This window comes from Mycetomoellerius zeteki, unplaced genomic scaffold (assembly GCF_001594055.1).
Source record: "Mycetomoellerius zeteki isolate Tzet28-1 unplaced genomic scaffold, Tzet1.0 scaffold135, whole genome shotgun sequence".
Lineage (NCBI taxonomy): Eukaryota > Metazoa > Arthropoda > Insecta > Hymenoptera > Formicidae > Mycetomoellerius > Mycetomoellerius zeteki.
In genome coordinates this window covers 2,212,634-2,232,323 of record NW_017256287.1, presented here as the reverse complement: position 1 = coordinate 2,232,323, position 19,690 = coordinate 2,212,634, and the positions used below count along the sequence as shown (strand labels likewise).

Here is a 19,690-nt window from a genome sequence, read left to right as displayed (position 1 = left end):
GGAGAATTTTAGGAACATTTTATGAATATTTCAAGAATATTTAGCGTTTGCTGGATATAGTATTAGCGTGTAAATTGTATTCGAGTGCCAATTCTTGATACTGCCTGGCGTATTCGAAATGTATGTTTTAAATATTATATATATTTAGGATAAATATTTTTTGATTATGTAATCCATACATGCATATGTGCCACTTTTCATTGGTTATGTTACATGATTTTACAGACAAATATAAAATAATAGAGCTGTATTTTTTATGAAGGCATAATATAGCTAGAATTTAGCAAAATTATTAAATAACGTCAATAGAATTGATATAATTTCGATAAGTCCAATTTTTTAAGTTTAAGGACTTTACATCAATTATAGTATTTATTCGCTTTTATGAGAACTAGCTGTCATCACGTATCTAATCATGCAAATTTGAATTAAGTGAAATATACTAAAGTAAAGTGTACTGATTTCAATTCCTGAATTGTATGTAAAAAGGAAAAATGTAAAATTTTGTATACATCGCACGTAAATATATATATATAGTCCCGATTGAAAATTTATAAGAGATGTATAAAGGATTCTGTTTTGATTAATTGAATGTATTATTCATACATACAACGTACGTTATATAATTTTTTTATCATTGAACAATTAGTTCGTTCATATTTCCTTTTTTAATAGAAAAATATAAAATCCTTTCTTACTTTCAATTATTTAGAGAATATATGTAGATCTGTTTTAAATGAATTAATTGTCTGTACAATGTTGAGTATTAATACATTCACAGTTCATTGAAAATTAAATATCATGAATGAAAAGGTTTAAACAAAGTTATAAATGAAAATGTTTTTTAAAAAACTAAATATCCATCTATATATATAAAGAATGTTATATCTCGAATGACATCTATGTTTTCGAATATGGACTGCGTCAAGAATCATTGCCTAAATAATATTTGTATTCTAATGAGATAACTGCTCAAATATGATAAGAAATCATCGTAGAATAAATTACATTCAAGAATGATTAAGCATATGTGCCTTATATATGCGAGCAAGCAGATTATATATTCTGTAAAACAGAATAAGCTGTTTGTATAAAATGGGCAAAATGTCGTAATCATACTAATGATAAATTGTGTGTGAATGTGAATAAGAATAGATATGTATATGTATGTACACACTTTAATACTAGAAGGACTGGATTTGGTGACTTTCCTAGAAGGATTCAATAAAATCCTTCCTAATAGAAGTCAATTCGGTTCCACATTTTTTTTCGTAAATAAATCAAATTAAATGTATAAATAATTATATTTAACGTTTTAACAATAATATAACTATAATTTATTGAACATTTAAAGTCATAAACTTGTAAATAAAATCGTAAAACATATACGAATGCAACATCAGATGTAAGAGCCAAAGTGGCTCCAATGATCCTTCTAGGGCTGTGTTCCACTTAATGCTCGCAACGCTCGCGAGCATCGTTTGTCCTTGTTTAACATTTGATAAACGACAAAGATGAAATAATTCCACGAACGTTGTGAAAGTTAAGTGGAACGCAGCCCTAGGCTGCAATTAAATAAAAATTCAACTATCTTATATGTATAATTAAAAATTTTTTAAATCAAAATTAAGATCATAAAAAATGATAAAGGTTACAAAAGAATATCATGTGGAAGTAAAGTTGAAAAAAATTATAGCAGTTTGAATTTCGCGAGGAGCCAAATTATTGGCTGCCTCGGTCTTTCTAGTGTTAAAGGCATTTATAGAAAAAAATAACAAATTTTTGAATAGCAACTTTATTCCAACAGATTTGATAAAACGGCGTTGTAAATCGCTTTTAAGTATAACTTGTAATTAGTTTGTAAACTATTAGCGGAGATAGGAAAGATTAGCACTCTCATGCTGTACATTTTATTCGTCATTTCTAAAGGACCCTGCACTAATTATTGAAAAATTAGGTCCCTATGAAGTAAGTTGATTTTTATATATATTGTAACTTAGAATGGTGAACAAAAAATGTCATGTACACATGGCCCAAATAATGGATATAATTCTTGAATGATGAAGTATCAAAGGTGCTCTGAACATCCAGATAGCAGCGTGTTTTAATTGTTACTGGTATGTTACTCGCATATAAGTATGTGTTGATTCCAAATTGCAACAACTGAGTTTGCATTTGTTAGCAAATTGATGCTTTCATGATATGACAACTTTGGATAGCAATGGGTCAACAAATTGTCGACAACTTTAAAATCGTTATCATCAAAATTCGTGTTATTGCCGTCATGTTTTCAATAATAATCTATTATAAGATCATGAGATCTTGTCATACTGATAACTGGATGCCGTTATCTTACTGTTTAACTGCTGGTAATACATTCTTTCTAAAATTTTTAGAGTGAATCCCTGGCGGAAAAAAAATTTTTACGAAAAAGTAAAAAAAACTACATAGATTCAGACAAAATCTTAGAAATTCTAAATTTTTCGTAGATATTCGTAGTGGGACATAGAGTGAGATATGTTTACTTAGAGATTCTTGGTTTTTCGTAGATATTCGTAATGAGATGTAGAGTGGCGTTATTTGAGGGCTCAAGATTTCTAGGTTTTTCAAAGAAACAATGTTGCTCTACGTCCCACTACGATCATCTATGAAAAACTAATAATTTCTAAGATCTTGTCTCAATTTATGTAGTTTTTCGTAAAACTTCCGCTAAAGATATCTCATTCTGGAAAGAGATATCTCATTCTTAAAGATTGAAAAATGAGCCATTCTTTTTTAAGACTGACTCAATTTTTAATGTTTAGAGTGAGGTTTCACTCCAAAGAATTTGTAAACATGATTGTTTGCGTATTGTTACAATGTCAGTATAATATTCGAATCATTGACAAATATATATCAAGTTACCAGCATCGTACAATTACAAGATTTACAGATTTACGATTTTGCTAAGACGCACTTGGTTATTTGGATACTAGTTTTACACTTTTGATATACTATAGTTGAAGAATTATCCATTATTTGAGCCATGTGTATATAACTATTCATCACATTATAAGTAACAACATATGTGAAAACTCATTTCAACGAGAACCAATTTTCCATACAGTTAGTGCAGAGTCCTTTCTAAACATAGAATGTGTTGTATACTTGTATGTGAAAAAAAGACACAGTATACATATGCCTGCCGTCAAACTACTGTTATACTAGCTGTATAACAGCTACTGTTATACTGGCAAATAGGCCAAAAGTATTATCAATATGCGTCAAATTACAACAGTTCTCATATATTTGTAAATATTTTACTTATATTTAATTTTTATCTCTCACTGTATTTTTTAAAAGCTTTACTTTTGAAAATCTTGTACAGATATTACTTCTCGACGCCATATATTAAAGTCAACCATTTGAATAATTAATTGGGTCTCTTATTATAATCTAAATACACACTTTATGATTCGTTCATTCATGATGAGCGTTTACAATCGCACGAATTTTTACGATCAAATGTTAATCTAAGTTTTGCAAAGAGACATATTTCGAATTTGTTATATTTATTTGGCACGTACAAGTATATGTCCAACATAATGACTATATGTACAAACTTTTGCGAATAGTCGAATAAAAAACGCATAGAAAATCGTTTATACATAATAGATAGCATATTGCTGGGTTTTGAAAAAAGAAATTCGAAGAAGCTCATAATCAAGACTTTCATTTCTGCAGGAATATTTGGACGCAAATATTTTTTTCCCTCAAAAATATTGACATAAACTAAAAGCGAAGAAACAAGTCATAACATTTAATATTTGGTCTGTTTTCTATTCCTGCACTAGACTGCACTAGAACTCTCTTTCTCGCTTTCGATAAATATCAAACATACATCTATCTCACTTTAAGTTTCAAAAGTGTACACTAGTTCAGCCACGGAAAACAGACCTATTATTTTCGTTGTTCATATGTACACATTCCATCGATTCTTCAATTATTTAACAATAACAATTAAATACACATTATTGAGCAATTTCTTTTCTTCATTTCTTTATCGAAGTTAATGAAACAGAATACTCTGTTATGAGCTTCCAATGTCCAACGAGTAAATTTTGCAAACTTTATCGATTCGAAAAAACGTGAATAAGAATAACATTGTAACGATTCCATATTTATCTTAATAACTTGAATTTGGCATAATGATATAAATATATAAATACTTGTAAGAAAATTTCGAGATCTTTAAAAATATCCCTTTGAAGTAGATTTTCAAAAATCGTGTCTTTTTGATATAAATATTGAAGTTAGTACTTTTATATTTGATATTCATTTCTTCTTCACTGGAAAAGGAATAAGTAATTAAATAAAAAATGGGAATTTTGTTTAAAGATCTTGAAACTCTCTTTCTCTTTAGATTCTTACGTATTTTTATTACAAAAATTGAAAAATGACTAAAAAAAACTTCCACGCGTGCTGTGTTCAAACTCTATGCTCTTTCTGGTTACATCTGCTTGTGCATTCTTCTTGCTGCAATTAGGCAACAAAATTACACTTTGATTTTCCTAACGCAACAAAGAAATCATTGCTGGCGTCTCCGGGAAAATCGAAAAAAATCACGTTGATTCGTGCGCTTCTTCTCAAGCAAAAAAAAAACAGATCTCTTTCGATTTTCTACGATGAAATATTCTGCGGTCAACCTTCAGCGAGCGGCGGCGTCACCCAACCGTATTTCTCGTGTGTTCTCACCAGATTCTTGAACGTTTCCTCGGCCAATTGCCGATTGTATTCCTTGTTCGGCTTTGATACCCTTGCTACTTGTGCCTGTTGAGATAAAAGCTTCACATAAATCTAGGAAACCAGTACGTATGAGTGATCAATATTTTTTTAAATTTAATCTTTGTTTTATCTTTATAATTACAATAATAAACAATAAGATAAAAATTAAATTAAATTTGATTGAAAATAAGACTATACAAGACTAACGTTTTCCGTGTGTGTATAATATGATTGTGATATACGATATTGTTTTACAGTAATATAATATATAATATTATCACATGTATCATAATTACATTATCGTGATGATATATTTTCATGATACAGTGTATCTGAAATTATTAATTATTTGACGCAGATCCAAAACAATGCTTACCTGCCCCTTCACAACACTGGCTGCAAACTGCATGATCATCGACTCGACGCTATAGGCGCAGCACCATCCTCTCGGCGTGAGGAGTTCCATGCAGATAGCACCGCCGTGCATGACAAAGCCCTGATCGATTCTCGGTGAGATTACCCTCATAAAGGGCGGTGCAAATGGAAACTCCTTTGGAAAAATTACGTGCAGCAATATGTGAGGTATCTTTAACTCGCGCATATCGGTTGCTAGCTTGCTGTCTGGATCAATTTTATGCAATCGGACAAACCACTCAAAAACATTATCATTGACGAGCTCCACGGTGAAAGCAGAGTCGCCGCGTTGTGTCCTTTGGATCCTGTTAAACTCTTTCATTAGTCGACGCAGACCGATGTCCTTGTCGTAGACAGCTTTGCATTCGTTGTTGTCCTGTATGAGTATAAAGCCTGGTTTGAAATTCTCAGGCTATCTCAGGATATCCAAAATCTGATTACAGAATTATGGATACAGAAGCTATTCTATCATGCTTATTTATTGAAAAACAATGATTAGATCTCCCTCTTGTGATCTTTTCTAATTGATCAATCAAGAATTCTACACACCTTTGCGGACTTCTTTGCCTTGAAGAAACAACTGCGATCAGCATGAGTGGAATCTGGATTTTCCAATATCGGTCCATCCATTGGAGTCACGGCATCTGGACGGTGGTGGCGATTTAGGAGTCTCCTCGATGGCGAATTGGTTGCTACTGGCTCCCTGGCTCCCTCCGGCTCAGCTATCTTATCGGAAGACCGAAAGAGCTTCCGGATGGCAGCTACCACTTTTTCCTTGGATTTCGTAGACATGGTGAAAGTATTGTGTCGCTTTTTTACGAGGTCTCGCTACTCTATGTTTAAAATTATTTTTATTTGTGAGACATTTTCAAGACTTGTATCATGTATGAAATTACATGGTCTAATTTTTTATATTTTTAGACTACATACTTCAAAGAAAAAGAATCAAACAAATTTGTATAAAAAAAAAAGAAATTAAAGACTGCAGAAAAAATTATATCGATAAAATATAAATTGTTTGAGTTATAATAGAAAATCAACACAAAAAATATGCTTTAGATTTTTAAAAAAGTTAATTTCTTAGTGACATACATAAATTCATATTATAAAAAGTGATTCCTTCAATTCGATATTAATTATACTAACATTGGAATTCATTTTAATTAAAATATTGTTATATATTTGGATCATATACACATAATAACATATTTTCAGAAAGAATTTAAAGATATCTTATGAATGTCGGTAAGTTTCTATTTGAATTTTTAATTTTTTAAATAGAAAATTTTTTAAATGTTTATAAAATGATTTTTCAAATGTTTGTAGAATTTTACATTTTGTGATTTTTCGACAATTAATCGAGAAATTCCTATCTATCAATTTCTGTTAATCAATCTTGCTTAAGTTATAAAATTATCTATTTTCATTAGAAAATTCTACAATGTCAGAATTTTAAAGTAGTACAAGGGTGTGGAGCAGAAACCTTTCTACGGAATTTTTGGCCATGTAGAACGAATTGAATACTATCAATTTACTAACTTGTAATCCAATATCGGGCTTACCCATTCTATTCGGTCCTACATCGCGTACGGTTGACAGATTGTCAACATGCGACTATTGTGTACTACATGGATACATGCAAGAACGGTGAAGATGCGACTACTGAACAGGAGCAGTCTCCACCCTTGTTAAACCACCAATCGACGTCAGCCACGAAAACGACTGAAGGGATAGACGCCGACGTCAACGACGATACCGGCGCTACCGTCGTGAATGGCATAGTTGGCTCCCTTTATCGATCCAATTATATGACCGATAAGACGATAACGTGGCTGATAGCACAGACTACATGCAAGTGGCAAACGCAGCTGTTTTTTTCCATCGATAAGTCGGAGTCAACCATGTAACTTTTTACTTAGAGCGAATACATGCAAATTTTTAATATAATTTGTATATATATATATATATATACATACGTACATAAATAATTAAAAATTTTCACATTTCCGCTCTAGAGAAAAAATTACATGATCAATATAGATAAATTTTATCAGATTAAAGATATTTAGGAATATTTTCTAACATTATTTGCATTAGAAAACTTCAAGATTTGTTTTCAATAAATAATGACTATACTCCAAATGTTTATCAAAAGAATACTTGCAAATTCTTCACAAATATATTATTAAAATTGAAGGCAATTTAATGGGAATGGAACGTTCTAGCGCGAGAAATAAAAGAAAAATTTATGAACGTTTGTGTATGCAAAATATATAAGTTCATTTTCTGTTTATTTTTATGTATTCACCCACGGTCTTATAATATACGTGTTCAGGTATCTATTGGTGAATAAAAACATCAGGATATGTTTAGCCACATATGCGAACACAAGTAGACACGACAGATATTGGATCCACGCCCATTTCAATTCTTCCCACACGGTCGGCTGATAATAAATAAAATTCTCCATGTAAAACAATTCGCCGATGACGACTACCGCTTCGTCGCTAGAGAAACCTGTTCTCCACGTTACCCGCTCGTTCGTGATTCTGGCAGAGACTATAAGATAAATATACTGTTAATAATTCCACATGTTTATGCTAAATTCCCGGGAAAAAATGTTTCATATATAATTATATACAATTTTATATAATTATATAAAAAATTAACATATTTTATATACAATTATATATAAAATATGTCCATATATAACATTTTTTCTTAGTTTGATAACATTTTTTTTTTTAATACGAGCATACGTACACTTTCGGTTAAAACTATGCAATAGCAGTTCGGATAAAGAATAATCGGACAGCTCTATGCTGTGGTTGTACGTTTCGTAAAGACCCTCACTACGCAAAAGTCCCTTTTGTCGTAGCTCCAGGTCGCCGAAGAATCGTATCTCTTGAACCTCGTGATTTAATATTTGATTAAACACGCCTATAGATTCTATCGTCGCTTGGATAAGATGCTGTAAAATAAAGAAAATCCGTTAAAGCTCTGAGGAGCAAATTTACGAACCATGCAAATCAACCTTTAATTGGAAATTAAAGAACAGCAAAAGTCGTAGAGATTTCACTGGCTTGTCCGTGTAAAAATGAGCTTCAAATCTTAATGAATCTTTCTGTCCATCATTGTTTAGATCGTTCTCCCGTACCTGAATAAAAAAGTATAAATATACACAATCTTTGTATTAGAAACAAAAGGAAAATTGAGTAAAAAAAAAATTAGAATCAAAGAATTTGTGTTTAACATTAAATATAAAACATGAACGAATAAAATATTGACATAAATAATTGGCAAAAAGTCAAATTTTGTATTTCTTAACATATCCAAATAATGAAAGAACAACCTTTATTATTGTACAATAATCTTTAATATCGTTCTCCTTATATGTCGTAAAAGTAGAACACACAATAGGTTCCTCAAAGGAATCTACCTCCGCAAGTAATAGGTACTTGTATATAAAGTGCACATCAGGCATTTCGGCATGCATCCGATTTTTTATCCAGATACCTGAAATTAATATTTAATATTTAAAAAAATTAAATATTAAACTATCATAAATCACCGCGTGTATCTAAAGTCTATTATACAAAAGTCGGATTGATTCTTACCTCCTGTATTGTGGATTATAAAAAATGGCGTGATCAAGGATAAAACAATGAATAAAAAGACAATAATCGAGGCGAAAGAATATATCCTGCTCTTGTACTTGTAAGTGACGGAACTTGAAAATATTTCGATCGCTGCCATTGTAATGCTACGTTCGTCGCCGAGGCAACGTCCACAAGTAAGAAAGCATGTATAAATACATATGGATATTATGGACTAGTAGAAAATTAGGACTATGCAAAGTATATACCTATATATTTAAGATATCAACATGATGCTACTTCACTGAGAGAAAAATAGTCTAAATTTAAATAAATATTTATTTGAATACTGCCAACTAAACATTTTATACTTACAATAAATAAACATTTACTTAATAAAAAGAAGTGATTGTTAAATCAAATTAATGTTTTTTGTACTAAATAAATATATTTTTATATTTAATAAATATATATACTACTCAAAAAAATTATGGCATAGAAAAATTGTGGGTAAAATTTGGCCAACTTTGACTAACGATAACTTTGCGACAAATTATATAATTGTTTGCGGTGTGCACCTTTTTCTTGGAGCATGCATGAAAGTATGTACCTTATGCTGGATTCACACTGCATCCGATTTTCGTCGTACGACGCTCTGCAACTAATCAGAAAACAGGATTCCGACGAATTTTGCTTCGTATTATCGGAATCCTGTTTTCTGATTGGATGCAGAGCGTCATACGACAAAAATCGGATGCAGGGTGAATCCAGCATATGAATATCGGCCTAATCCCGGACCTACAATAGGTATTTAAGCCTTAAGTCGTAAGAAATTGACCAATCATAGTCGATTATTCTCCTCGAATTCGACTGTGATTGGTCAATTTCTTACGACTTAAGACATCAGAAGCGATCCGCTGTTATGGGCTGCGTTCAGCAGACTCAACAGTTTTGCAACCGTTTTATGATTGTCTGCTGAGATAGGACCATTCTTCTAGATCTAAAAGTATGATCCAATTAGCGCGAAGGAAACTTACAACAGTTGCAAAACAAACGTTCTGCTGAACGCACCCATGGTTTCGCGTTTTACCGATTACTGATTGGTTGCGCGTTTTCGCATTTCCGCGTTTCCGCGCTCATGTAATGGCACCCTCAGTGAGCGGCTGTAGTACTGAATGCATCCATTGTAGACTCCGCATTATGCCGGTGCCGGTAAAGTTCAACCATAGGATTTCAATGCTTTCGTTCATACTAATTTGCCGTATTAGTAACTTGCCGTATTCCTTCTATTGTGCGCACGTTCTAATCGACTATGATTTCTAATTCTTACAGATTACGACATAAGTGACGTACTCAAGTCACGTGATCAAAATTGACGCTTGATATTCGTCAATTTTTATCACGTTATCCGTTTTAATGCTAAAATTGAGAATCAGCATGAAAAGACACCTTTATATTCTTATACCACGGATGCTCACATGTAAAAGTACCTTTAAATTCGCCTCGATCAGCTCGATCTTCGTTGGATTTTCGTAATCTTCGGCCGCGAGGTTGCGGCATGTGGTGTGTTATCGGCGTCTTTAGTGATTGTTGACGTACATACATATCAATTTTAACTGATCGTTCCGCCCGCACGATTCAACGAGCGAATAAGGGACCTTTTCGAGCCGAGGTGAGCCGCGTAGCCAATGTGTCTATGACTCGATGCAAGTTCTTTGTGGTCCCCATCTCGATGACTCGATGAGGGGATAGCTTTTACGCTCTATAATTGTCGCGTATTTGATGTCTGTCGCGAGACGAAGCCTTATTTTCTAAATTGGTGGCGTTGAGAAATAGGCGAAATAGGCTCGTGATTCATAAAATTCACCTTAAGCGAGATCACGTATGAAAACATTTTTTTTATCATGGGTTCTGCGACCCATCCGTTCCTATCACGATAAATAGTGATGCAGAGAGATAATATATAAAGGAAGACAAATAGAACTTATATTTTATCGTCTTCGTATGATTTCGAAGGGGAGCAATGACATAAGCGTCCAAACGAGTCAATTTTTAATTTGTCTTAAGTATGATGTTATATTACTGATCTCACACATGACTCTGTACCGAATCATTTACTTTTTATTATTGACATGTGAATATAATGCATATATATTTGTATCATATAGGAGATTTGAAGCAAGCAATGGAATCTGAATGTAGGCGCAAGGGCCCTAGAAGCCCCAGCGCCGATTCAGATGATTCCTCGCATGTCAGAAGAAGAAGAAAATATGATCGGTCGCCATCTCCCAGACGAAACCGATACCGCAGGTCTCGTTCCAGAGACAGAAGATCTCGTTCAAGTTCCAGAGACAGGAGACGAAAGGAATCTAGGACACAAGACTGGAAGCAACAAGCTCCTCCATCTCAAACCCAAAGTTCTGTACCCAATCCAAACAATTCTACGAGTTATGTTTCAGCGGTACATAATCAATACCAGGTAAACAGCTTTGTAAATTTGATAGATTTATGAACGAGATATAAAATTGTCTTATTAATTGTATCACTACATTTTATTTGTATATTTTGCAATATTGTCTTGTGCTTCATTTGTATAGGCTCCTCCACCAAACACGAGCCAGCCACCACCACCGATTTCTGCCTACAACCAAGGATATAACAATTACGGTTACAATTATGGTCCAGGTTATGACTACAGTTATCAACAACCTACTGGTTATCGAAGTGTAAGTTATATTTGGAATAAAAAAATTAATACACTCTTAGCTTTACTTAGAAAAAAAATTGACTCTGGTATCGAAATTTGCGCGCTTTTGCAAAGTATTTCAGAAATAGTACTACTATGTTACCGATTATGATTTATATTCGGTAGCATATTTGTTTCTGCTCTCTTGGAGCATTACAATACTTCTCTGTATCACAATATTGTGAATCTCTCAGTAAGTATATAATATCCGCGTTATGTATTTTACTGGCACTGATATTGGAAACCCATAATATTGACTACACCGTTACATCATCAAGACTTCCATGTATTAGGCAAAGTCCTCATTTGAGTATCATCCGATAAAGGTAAGGGTCGATAAGAATGCCATTGAATGACTAGAAGTTGATTGGATTTATTAATTCTGTTAGGATTACCCACCACCCAACTGGCAAGGAAGTCAGGTGTCATATAACAACCAACAAGCACCGCCGCCTCCTGCGATGACACCACAACAAGAATCGTCAAGACCAATTGATAGCAGTTCTTCTGGCTTAGTGACATCTTTAACAAGACCTGAGGATGTTAAAAAAGAAGGTATGCAGTTCTCTTTTCGTTTGCAATATATCCAAATTGATATTAATATTTATTATATAATATAATGGTCGCGTTCAGCAGACTCAACTGTTGTGGAGCGGATCAATGAGCTCTCGTTGCTATTGGATGATCTAAAAGAATACACCAATAGCAGCGAGCGCTCACGGATCCGCTCCACAACAGTTGAGTCTGCTGAACGTGACCAAGATGGTAATTTATGTTTAATAATATATGTATATAATAATGTAATATAATATATAATAATAATATAATATAATTAGTATTTTTTTTAACTCAATCTTTAATCTCTTTAAATTGAACACCTAATAGCAATCGCAGCTGAAGTAAAACAGCAGAAAGCGACATTGGCCAAACAACGAGAGGAATATGTTAAGAAATCTGCCACATTGCAACGTGAACTGGAAATTTTGCGTCAACAATGTGACGAGATAGGCAAGGACGGTGGTCGTGAAAATAACCGAATTTTAAAGGAAAATCAGAAATTGCAGGTAATTAATACATGGTTTTATCTCTCAATATATTTCTTTATGATTAACATATTTATTTGAAATTAATTTTATTTGAATTTAAAATACGTTTGCAGATTGAAATACAAAATAAAATGAAATCTATTCACAATGTCATTGATATGCTCACTGGTATTATTGGTGACAAAGTTACCGTGGATGACCTGAAAAGCAAGTTTAAGCTAGAATTGAGTAAGCGTTCGAGAAGTCCAAAAGAAGACTTTCCGAAAGGGAAGTCCCCTTCGCCCAACAGATCGTCACCTTCCGATTCAGATAAGGAATCCAAAGCAGAAAAAGATATTAGGGAGAGAAGATCATCGGAGGATAAGCCAATGTACAATTTCGTTCACTATGACCCTGAAATGCATTGGTGTAGAGTCTGCGATATCTTTCCTAAAACAGCAAAGGAATATTTAAATCATCTACATAGCAATGAACACAAAGAGGCTTGTTTAGTAAGTAATAATTTCGAGCAATACAATTGTCATAGTGCACAGAAGGAGATGCTGAAGTTATTAAATATTAGAAAAAATAGATCTAGAGATTTTAGTACAAGTTAATACAAATTGTTAGTTGTCATAGAGAACAGGTAGAAAAAATACATATGTATATATTGCTTTCCATAATAAAAAAAAAATGGATTTATAATTAAGACTAAATATATATATATTTGTGTAGTTCAAACTATATTTGTAACTGGATGATATTTTACACAGTAATGATCACAACAAGCAGGTACTTGGTACATAATGTAATTTTTGATGTACCATATGTCAATACTTTTAATTACTTTTTATTAAAGAAAAAAAAAGAGTACCGAGTTTCTTGTGCCTGATATAAAATCCGCTTTTACTAATATTCTATTTTATATGATAGGAACGCAAGATTGTTGATATGCCATGGCATGAGCGAAATGGCGAAGGGACAGAAAAAGAAGTACCCTATTATCATGGACTACCGACGAAAAGAACGCCTATTAAAGGTAAGATCAATTACAGTGGGCAATTACTAATAGAATATAATTCCGTAGCTTGTGCACAGATAACTGTGGTGTTCGGTATGTATTGAAGAGGTCAACAATCACAAGTTGCTTGAAAATTTGTTCTAAATAAGTCGGAATGTTTATGATACTGTCAAACGTGACATTGATCAAAACGTTGAAGCTAATAATTTAATTTGTATGATACATTGAAATTGGAAAATATAAGTAAGTAAGTCAAGACAATCTTGACGATTACAAATTTTCTTGCAATATTGCAAACACCACAGCGATACATTGGATTTTATCTGGATTCAAGAAGCGCACTTTCCGAGCCGACTTTCTGGCAATATCACTTTATTGTGATCATGTGTCTAATTTTATTTTCCACAACACTACGTTTTACACAATTTAGGGTGATCAACTATCTTCTGGACTAGATCTTGTCATCGTGGAGTGCATTACTTAACAAAAAGTAATGACATATAAGATAATGTATATAAAGCATTTTGTGCTATGCTTATAACTGAAGTATATACAGAGTATAATAGAGTAACCATATCAGACTGGTTTTTTGAAAAATGTGTATTTTATTGAAAAATGTTTCAGATAAAAGTTGTAGGGTTAGGCTTTAAGTAGCGCATTACATAGCAATATTAGTGTGATCTTGGATAGTGTTGATAAAATAACATAAAAATAATCTCGAAAATTTTTAATGGCAACCTTTGTTTTTTTATTGCATATTCTTGTAGCTGATCTCGAAAGCACTATAATAAAAATATTTTTCATTAAGGATTTCCCGAGTTATGAGGTTTGAAAGTTACAGTACCACCGACAGTAGCATTGTCTTAGGTATCCGACCGATGGCTTTTGAATGTTGTTCAAGATCATAATCTTAGAGACATATTAAAGCTATTGAAGATTGTTTCTTTTATGTTTATTTTCATTTTTTATTATAAAATTGAAAATAAGAAAACCTTTAGTGGCCTTAATCATGACATACATGTTAAGGTCATGACTAAGGGCCACTTTTACTAACTCGTCATCTGTCGTCAAACAAAATGACAAATCTGATTGGTCAATTCCAATGGACTAATCGGTCGATTAAGTTAATCGGAGTTAGTAAAAGTGGCCCTAATGTCCATTTCTACCAATGTAGTTTAATTTTAATCTTAGTTCAATTTGTTCCTCATCCCTTTCTAGTCCTAAGAATTAGAAAAAGATGAAGAGCAAGTTGAACCGAGATTAAAATTAATCTACATTGGTAGAAACGGGCATAAGGCGCGGAAGTTCAGGCACGGAGTGCGCGCGGAGAACCGCTGCGCACGTGAATGAATCGGGTGTTTGCTGAAAAGTGAAAAAGCAATATTTCAGCTGGCACATGACCTATTTAATAGGTGCTTTCCATTTGATGACACAAGTCGACATAAGTGTCGTTCTATCTTTATTACTTACTAAATGTAAAGAAAGATAGAATGCTTGTATCGACTTGTCACTAAATGGAAAGCCAATATAAACAAAGTGCGCAGCGGTCCTCCATGTTGTGCCCAAACTTCTGTGCTCTAGTCATGACTCTGAACAACATTCTAAAGAGTTTAGCCATCAGTCGGATACCTTTGATTTCTTTTCTATTCCTGCACTAGAACTCTCTTTCTCGCTTTCGACAAATATCAAACATATACCTTTTTTTTTACTTTAAATTTCAAAAGTGTACACTAGTTCAACCATTAAAAAACCGATCTTTTGAACAATGTTGATATCGGCGTTATTATGTACTTTCAAGCCTCATAACTCAGAAAGTACTTAATGAAAAATATCTTTTTTATAATGTTTTGAAAAGCTCTCGAAGTCTCAGAATGCAATAAAAAATAGGGTTGTTTGTTTAAAAATTTCAAAGTGATTTTTACGTTACCTTAATAGTGTTATCTAAAATCACATTATAACATTGCTATGTAGTGTGCCACTTAATCTTACAAATTTTGTTTGGAACATTTTTCAATAAAATGCATATTTAAAAAAAACCAGACTGATATATAATTGCTTTGTTACACCTTGTACATAGATATTTATGTGTAAGTTTGGTGAAGTTATGCGAAGAAAGTTATTACTATAATTTATATTGAATATGTGTTATCTTTTCAATATTATTAATTTATTTAAAAAATATTGTATTAATGTTTGTAAAATATACTGCAAATGCCCATATAAACTTGAGTATATAATTGTTATGTTACAAGTCATATTTGCTAGAGAAAAGCCTTAAATCTCACAATTAGACATAACAGAAAATAAGCAGTTGCAATATATTAGTATAAAAATATAATGTATTTTTATTTATCTGTATATATATTTATATGCGTTATTATTTGTATCATGTATAGATAATATTTCTGAGAAATAAAATTGATTCTTTCTTTCCTTTCCTCCCTTTTTGTTTTTATACAGATCATCGTGGGAATATACAATGAAATTTAATGTAATTGGCTATTTATATCGAATATCTTTTAATATATTATTTTTGTTTTCAGTGACATGAATGTGTCGTGGCAGAATATAAGGTCATTCTTTATGAACTTATAATGTTTACCCGCTTCGAAGCTTAAATAGTGCTAACTGCAGACTTGTTTGATTATAGGACTACAGTTCTTCAGTGCAGCAACAGCCTGGTACTGCAAACTTTGCGATTCCTGGATAGGCGATCTTCATTGTGCTAGTCTGCATCTGAAGTCTAAACGTCATTCTGAGAATTTCTCTGTAAGTGATTTTTTTCCATAGACAGTGCTTTTAATAATAACAATTAGATTAGAGCAAAAGATTTATCTTGCAAAATGAGATGGAAAAAGTAATTATAATTATAAATTGTTTTAAGTAATTTTTATTAATTAAAATGGTTATTTAAAAATATAATTTAAAATAAAATTTAGTAAAAAGATCACTTGCGTAATCTCTTTTTTTTTTTGCATTAATTCCATATGTCAAATATAAATAATTTAATTGAGTGATATGTTGTTTAGCGCTTTGTAGAGCAAAATCCACATTGGGAAACCGACTGGATGGCCGATAGAGAAAAGGCGTTCTCCGAGGACAAACATAAACAAATACAGTTGGAATTGCAGAAACAGAAGGATGACGATCCCCCGACAAAATCGAAAAAATCGAAGAAGAATAAAAAAAAATCAAAGAAAGCCAAAAAACGCAGAAATAGAAGCAGTGCTAGTGATACATCAAGTGAGTCAGAGAATTCTGATACAGAATCTGATCAGGATACCACCAAAAGTATACGTGTAGCCATGCGAAACAAGATTAAAGCATCTACGCAAGCGATTTTGAATGAGGAGATAGATTATCAACGTATAAAATTGAAAGGACATAACTGGTCGAAAGCACCACAAATGAATCAATCACCGCTGCCCGAGCAACATCCATCAGAGACGGATGACAGACAACTCTTGAATTCAATCAGGGACAAATTGAAAGCCAAACAAGAGGAGGAGGTGAAAAGTCGCAAGCATCATGAAAAGATAGAGGAAGAGGACTTACAGCAAGACACTTATTCGAAGAAATCGGAGGATTTGGAGGCTTGGGGTCCAAAGGAACCACCCAAGCCTTTTTGGATAAAGAAGGAAGAAGAGAAGCAGTCACAATCGATCATGACAAATAAACCAATCGAATTACCGAAACCAGAAGAGATGCCGAAGCCGCACATGGGATTCTGGACTAAGCAACAAGTGAATATGACAGTAAAACCGCCCGAAACTAAATCAATGGAGAAAGAGGACGAAAGAGATCGCGATAGAGATCGTTATAAAGATGATCGTTATAAAGATGATCGCAAGTATAGCAGATACGAGAGGAGAAGCCGGCGCGACAGAGATCGGGATAGGGACAGAGATAGGGATAGGGATAGGGATCGTGATTACTATGACGATCGTCGAAAGAGGGATAGAGACAGAGACAGCAATGATTCTCCAAGACGTGATAGAAATTGGCGTGACAACAGTCCCAAGAGGAGCTACGACAAGTACAGTAAAGACAGGCGGGGAGATAATGAAAATTCATCGAATGATGAATCCAAATTTGACAAGAAGTCAAGCGAATCGAAATTAAAAAAAGGTGCCATCTCGAGCAAGAAATCCGCGCCGCAAGTGGCAACTAAGGGCAAGTTACCGTTCATCGGAAGATTACCTCTATTTAAGAAGAAAACTGAAGAACCAAAGTTACCGGAGAAAGATATTACTCCGCTGCCCTACCAACAAAGCAAATTTGAGGATACTCCGAAGGTACCTAACGAAATTATCAATCCACCTGGTGTTGTACACATCACTAAATTAGCTACCCCAGTAAATTTGAATAACAGCAGCATTACAACTTCATTAGCAAGCAAAACTAACAATCAGCCTATGAAGATTTTAGTGGCACCTCCGCCACCCGTGCTGAACGAGACCAAGCCGCCCCCGCAAGTGGTTGACATGGAAATAGACGATCAGTCCGAGGAAACAGTTATAGAGGAGCAGCCGATAGTGGAGCAACAAAAACAGCAGCAGCAAACTTCGACCGTATCGAAATTGCCGTTACCTTCGCATCCACCGCCACCACTGAATAGACCACCACCCAGCTTTACTCCGAGCCAACAACAACCTGCAGTACAGAATAGACCGCCACCGGCGCAAAATGCCCTACCAACGCCGCACTTTACACCAAATCGACCGCCTCCACCATTCATATCAAATCCACCGCCGTTTGTTCAGGCACCACCAAGATTTCCACCTCGTCAAGCTGTACCGCCTGCTAATTTCATAACACAACCACCACCGATCCCGAATGCAAACTTCGTACAGAATCAGAATCCACCGCCGCCGCCGATCCCAACAGTAGTAGACTCTGGCGCTGTAGTGCCACCGCATTCTGACGTGACTGATATACCGGAACCGTCGGAGAAACGTTCGACAGACCCGAGCATTCCATTGCCGGATGATTTGCAAGAAGCTCTCAACATAATCTTTCCTAAGGAGGAAACAGCGGAGACTAAACAACAACAGAGCCAACAAGAGTCTAACATCATGTACTCTTCAATGTACAGTATGTTAGGCTGCGTAGGATACGGTCCTGAATACATGGATCAACCACCACCTGAGATCATGCAAGAGGCAGAAGTGGACACACAACCCGGACCTGATGATCTTCGTATGTTGGGCATTGATGAGGGAGATACAATTTTATAAATCACACTCGCGATCTATGTGTTTATATCGATGGCGCTTCCTGATTCACATACAGGAAAAAGTCTTGTTCTGCAGTAGAAAAAAAGTTGATCTATTGTTGATCCACTTATCATTCATCTCAATGTCTGATAAGTATTTTATCATTGACTATCTCTCACATGTTTTGAAATCGAGAAAAAAAAGTGATAAAAAAAGAAAAGAAAAAAAGAAATAATTATGATAGATAATCCTGAAATATTGTGAATATAAAGCTAGCGCCATGAATCACGACTAAGTCTGGTACCAGCTTAAGCGGTCTGTAAAGATTACTTAACGATATACAGTAGAATTTATAAATTGATTGCTATATTATATTTGTTAACACCGTAACTGTCTTCGTTTTATAATATGTTTTCATCAGTTTTGTTTTGGAATTTATGATATACCATTGCACAATCGATATCACATCAGCGACAGCAACGATTGATATATAATAGTTTTAAACTTTGTCTATCTCTTAGAGTCCGACTGAAACTTTTACCGAAACTGAAAACGAACATTCATCACGTGTCAGTTTCGACTGAAACCATATAGCTCTTCTTCATAAATATTGATTTTAATGTATAATTATTGTTTCAATAATTAAATTATGATGTTTATGAAGAAGAAGTACTTATATTCTTTGGCCAAAATTGACACAATTTCGGTTTTCGGCCGAAATTTAATTATTGTTTCAATAAATTATGATATTTATGAAGAAAAAGTGTACGATGATATGTGATATATGGGCATGTCTAACATGTCTATATATCATATATTTTTCTTCATATGGTCTTTATAGGATTCCTATTTTTTAATTTTGATTTCGGTTTCGGTTGAAATTGACATGTAGCCGAGTGTGCTTCGGT

The 19,690-nt window shown here is 33.7% G+C and overlaps 2 protein-coding genes across 3 annotated transcripts; one reads left to right on the top strand and one right to left on the bottom strand.

Annotated features, from left to right (window-relative positions):
• Positions 1-4,326: 4,326 nt before the first annotated feature.
• LOC108731578 (transmembrane protein 231) lies at positions 4,327-8,984 on the bottom strand. Its single transcript, XM_018461956.1, has 8 exons — positions 8,796-8,984; positions 8,531-8,694; positions 8,213-8,335; positions 7,942-8,149; positions 7,487-7,737; positions 5,728-6,006; positions 5,141-5,554; positions 4,327-4,809 (listed from the first exon to the last, which is right to left on the bottom strand). Exons 1-8 carry the CDS (start codon positions 8,932-8,934, stop codon positions 4,681-4,683), a joined length of 1,707 nt encoding a protein of 568 aa, XP_018317458.1. The 5' UTR covers positions 8,935-8,984; the 3' UTR covers positions 4,327-4,680.
• Positions 8,985-10,251: 1,267 nt separating this feature from the next.
• On the top strand, positions 10,252-18,976 carry LOC108731691 (zinc finger matrin-type protein CG9776). 2 transcript variants are annotated; one of them, XM_018462137.1, is made up of 10 exons: positions 10,252-10,446; positions 10,943-11,253; positions 11,372-11,500; positions 11,814-11,846; positions 11,910-12,075; positions 12,406-12,584; positions 12,680-13,057; positions 13,479-13,584; positions 16,217-16,335; positions 16,596-18,976. In XM_018462137.1, the coding sequence occupies exons 2-10, from the start codon at positions 10,960-10,962 to the stop codon at positions 18,801-18,803; spliced, it is 3,612 nt and encodes a 1,203-aa protein (XP_018317639.1). In that variant the 5' UTR covers positions 10,252-10,446; positions 10,943-10,959; the 3' UTR covers positions 18,804-18,976. The 2 variants fall into 2 exon arrangements, with proteins under 2 accessions (XP_018317639.1, XP_018317640.1); XM_018462138.1 differs by lacking the exon at positions 11,814-11,846 and having other exon boundaries at positions 10,253-10,446.
• Positions 18,977-19,690: the final 714 nt, after the last annotated feature.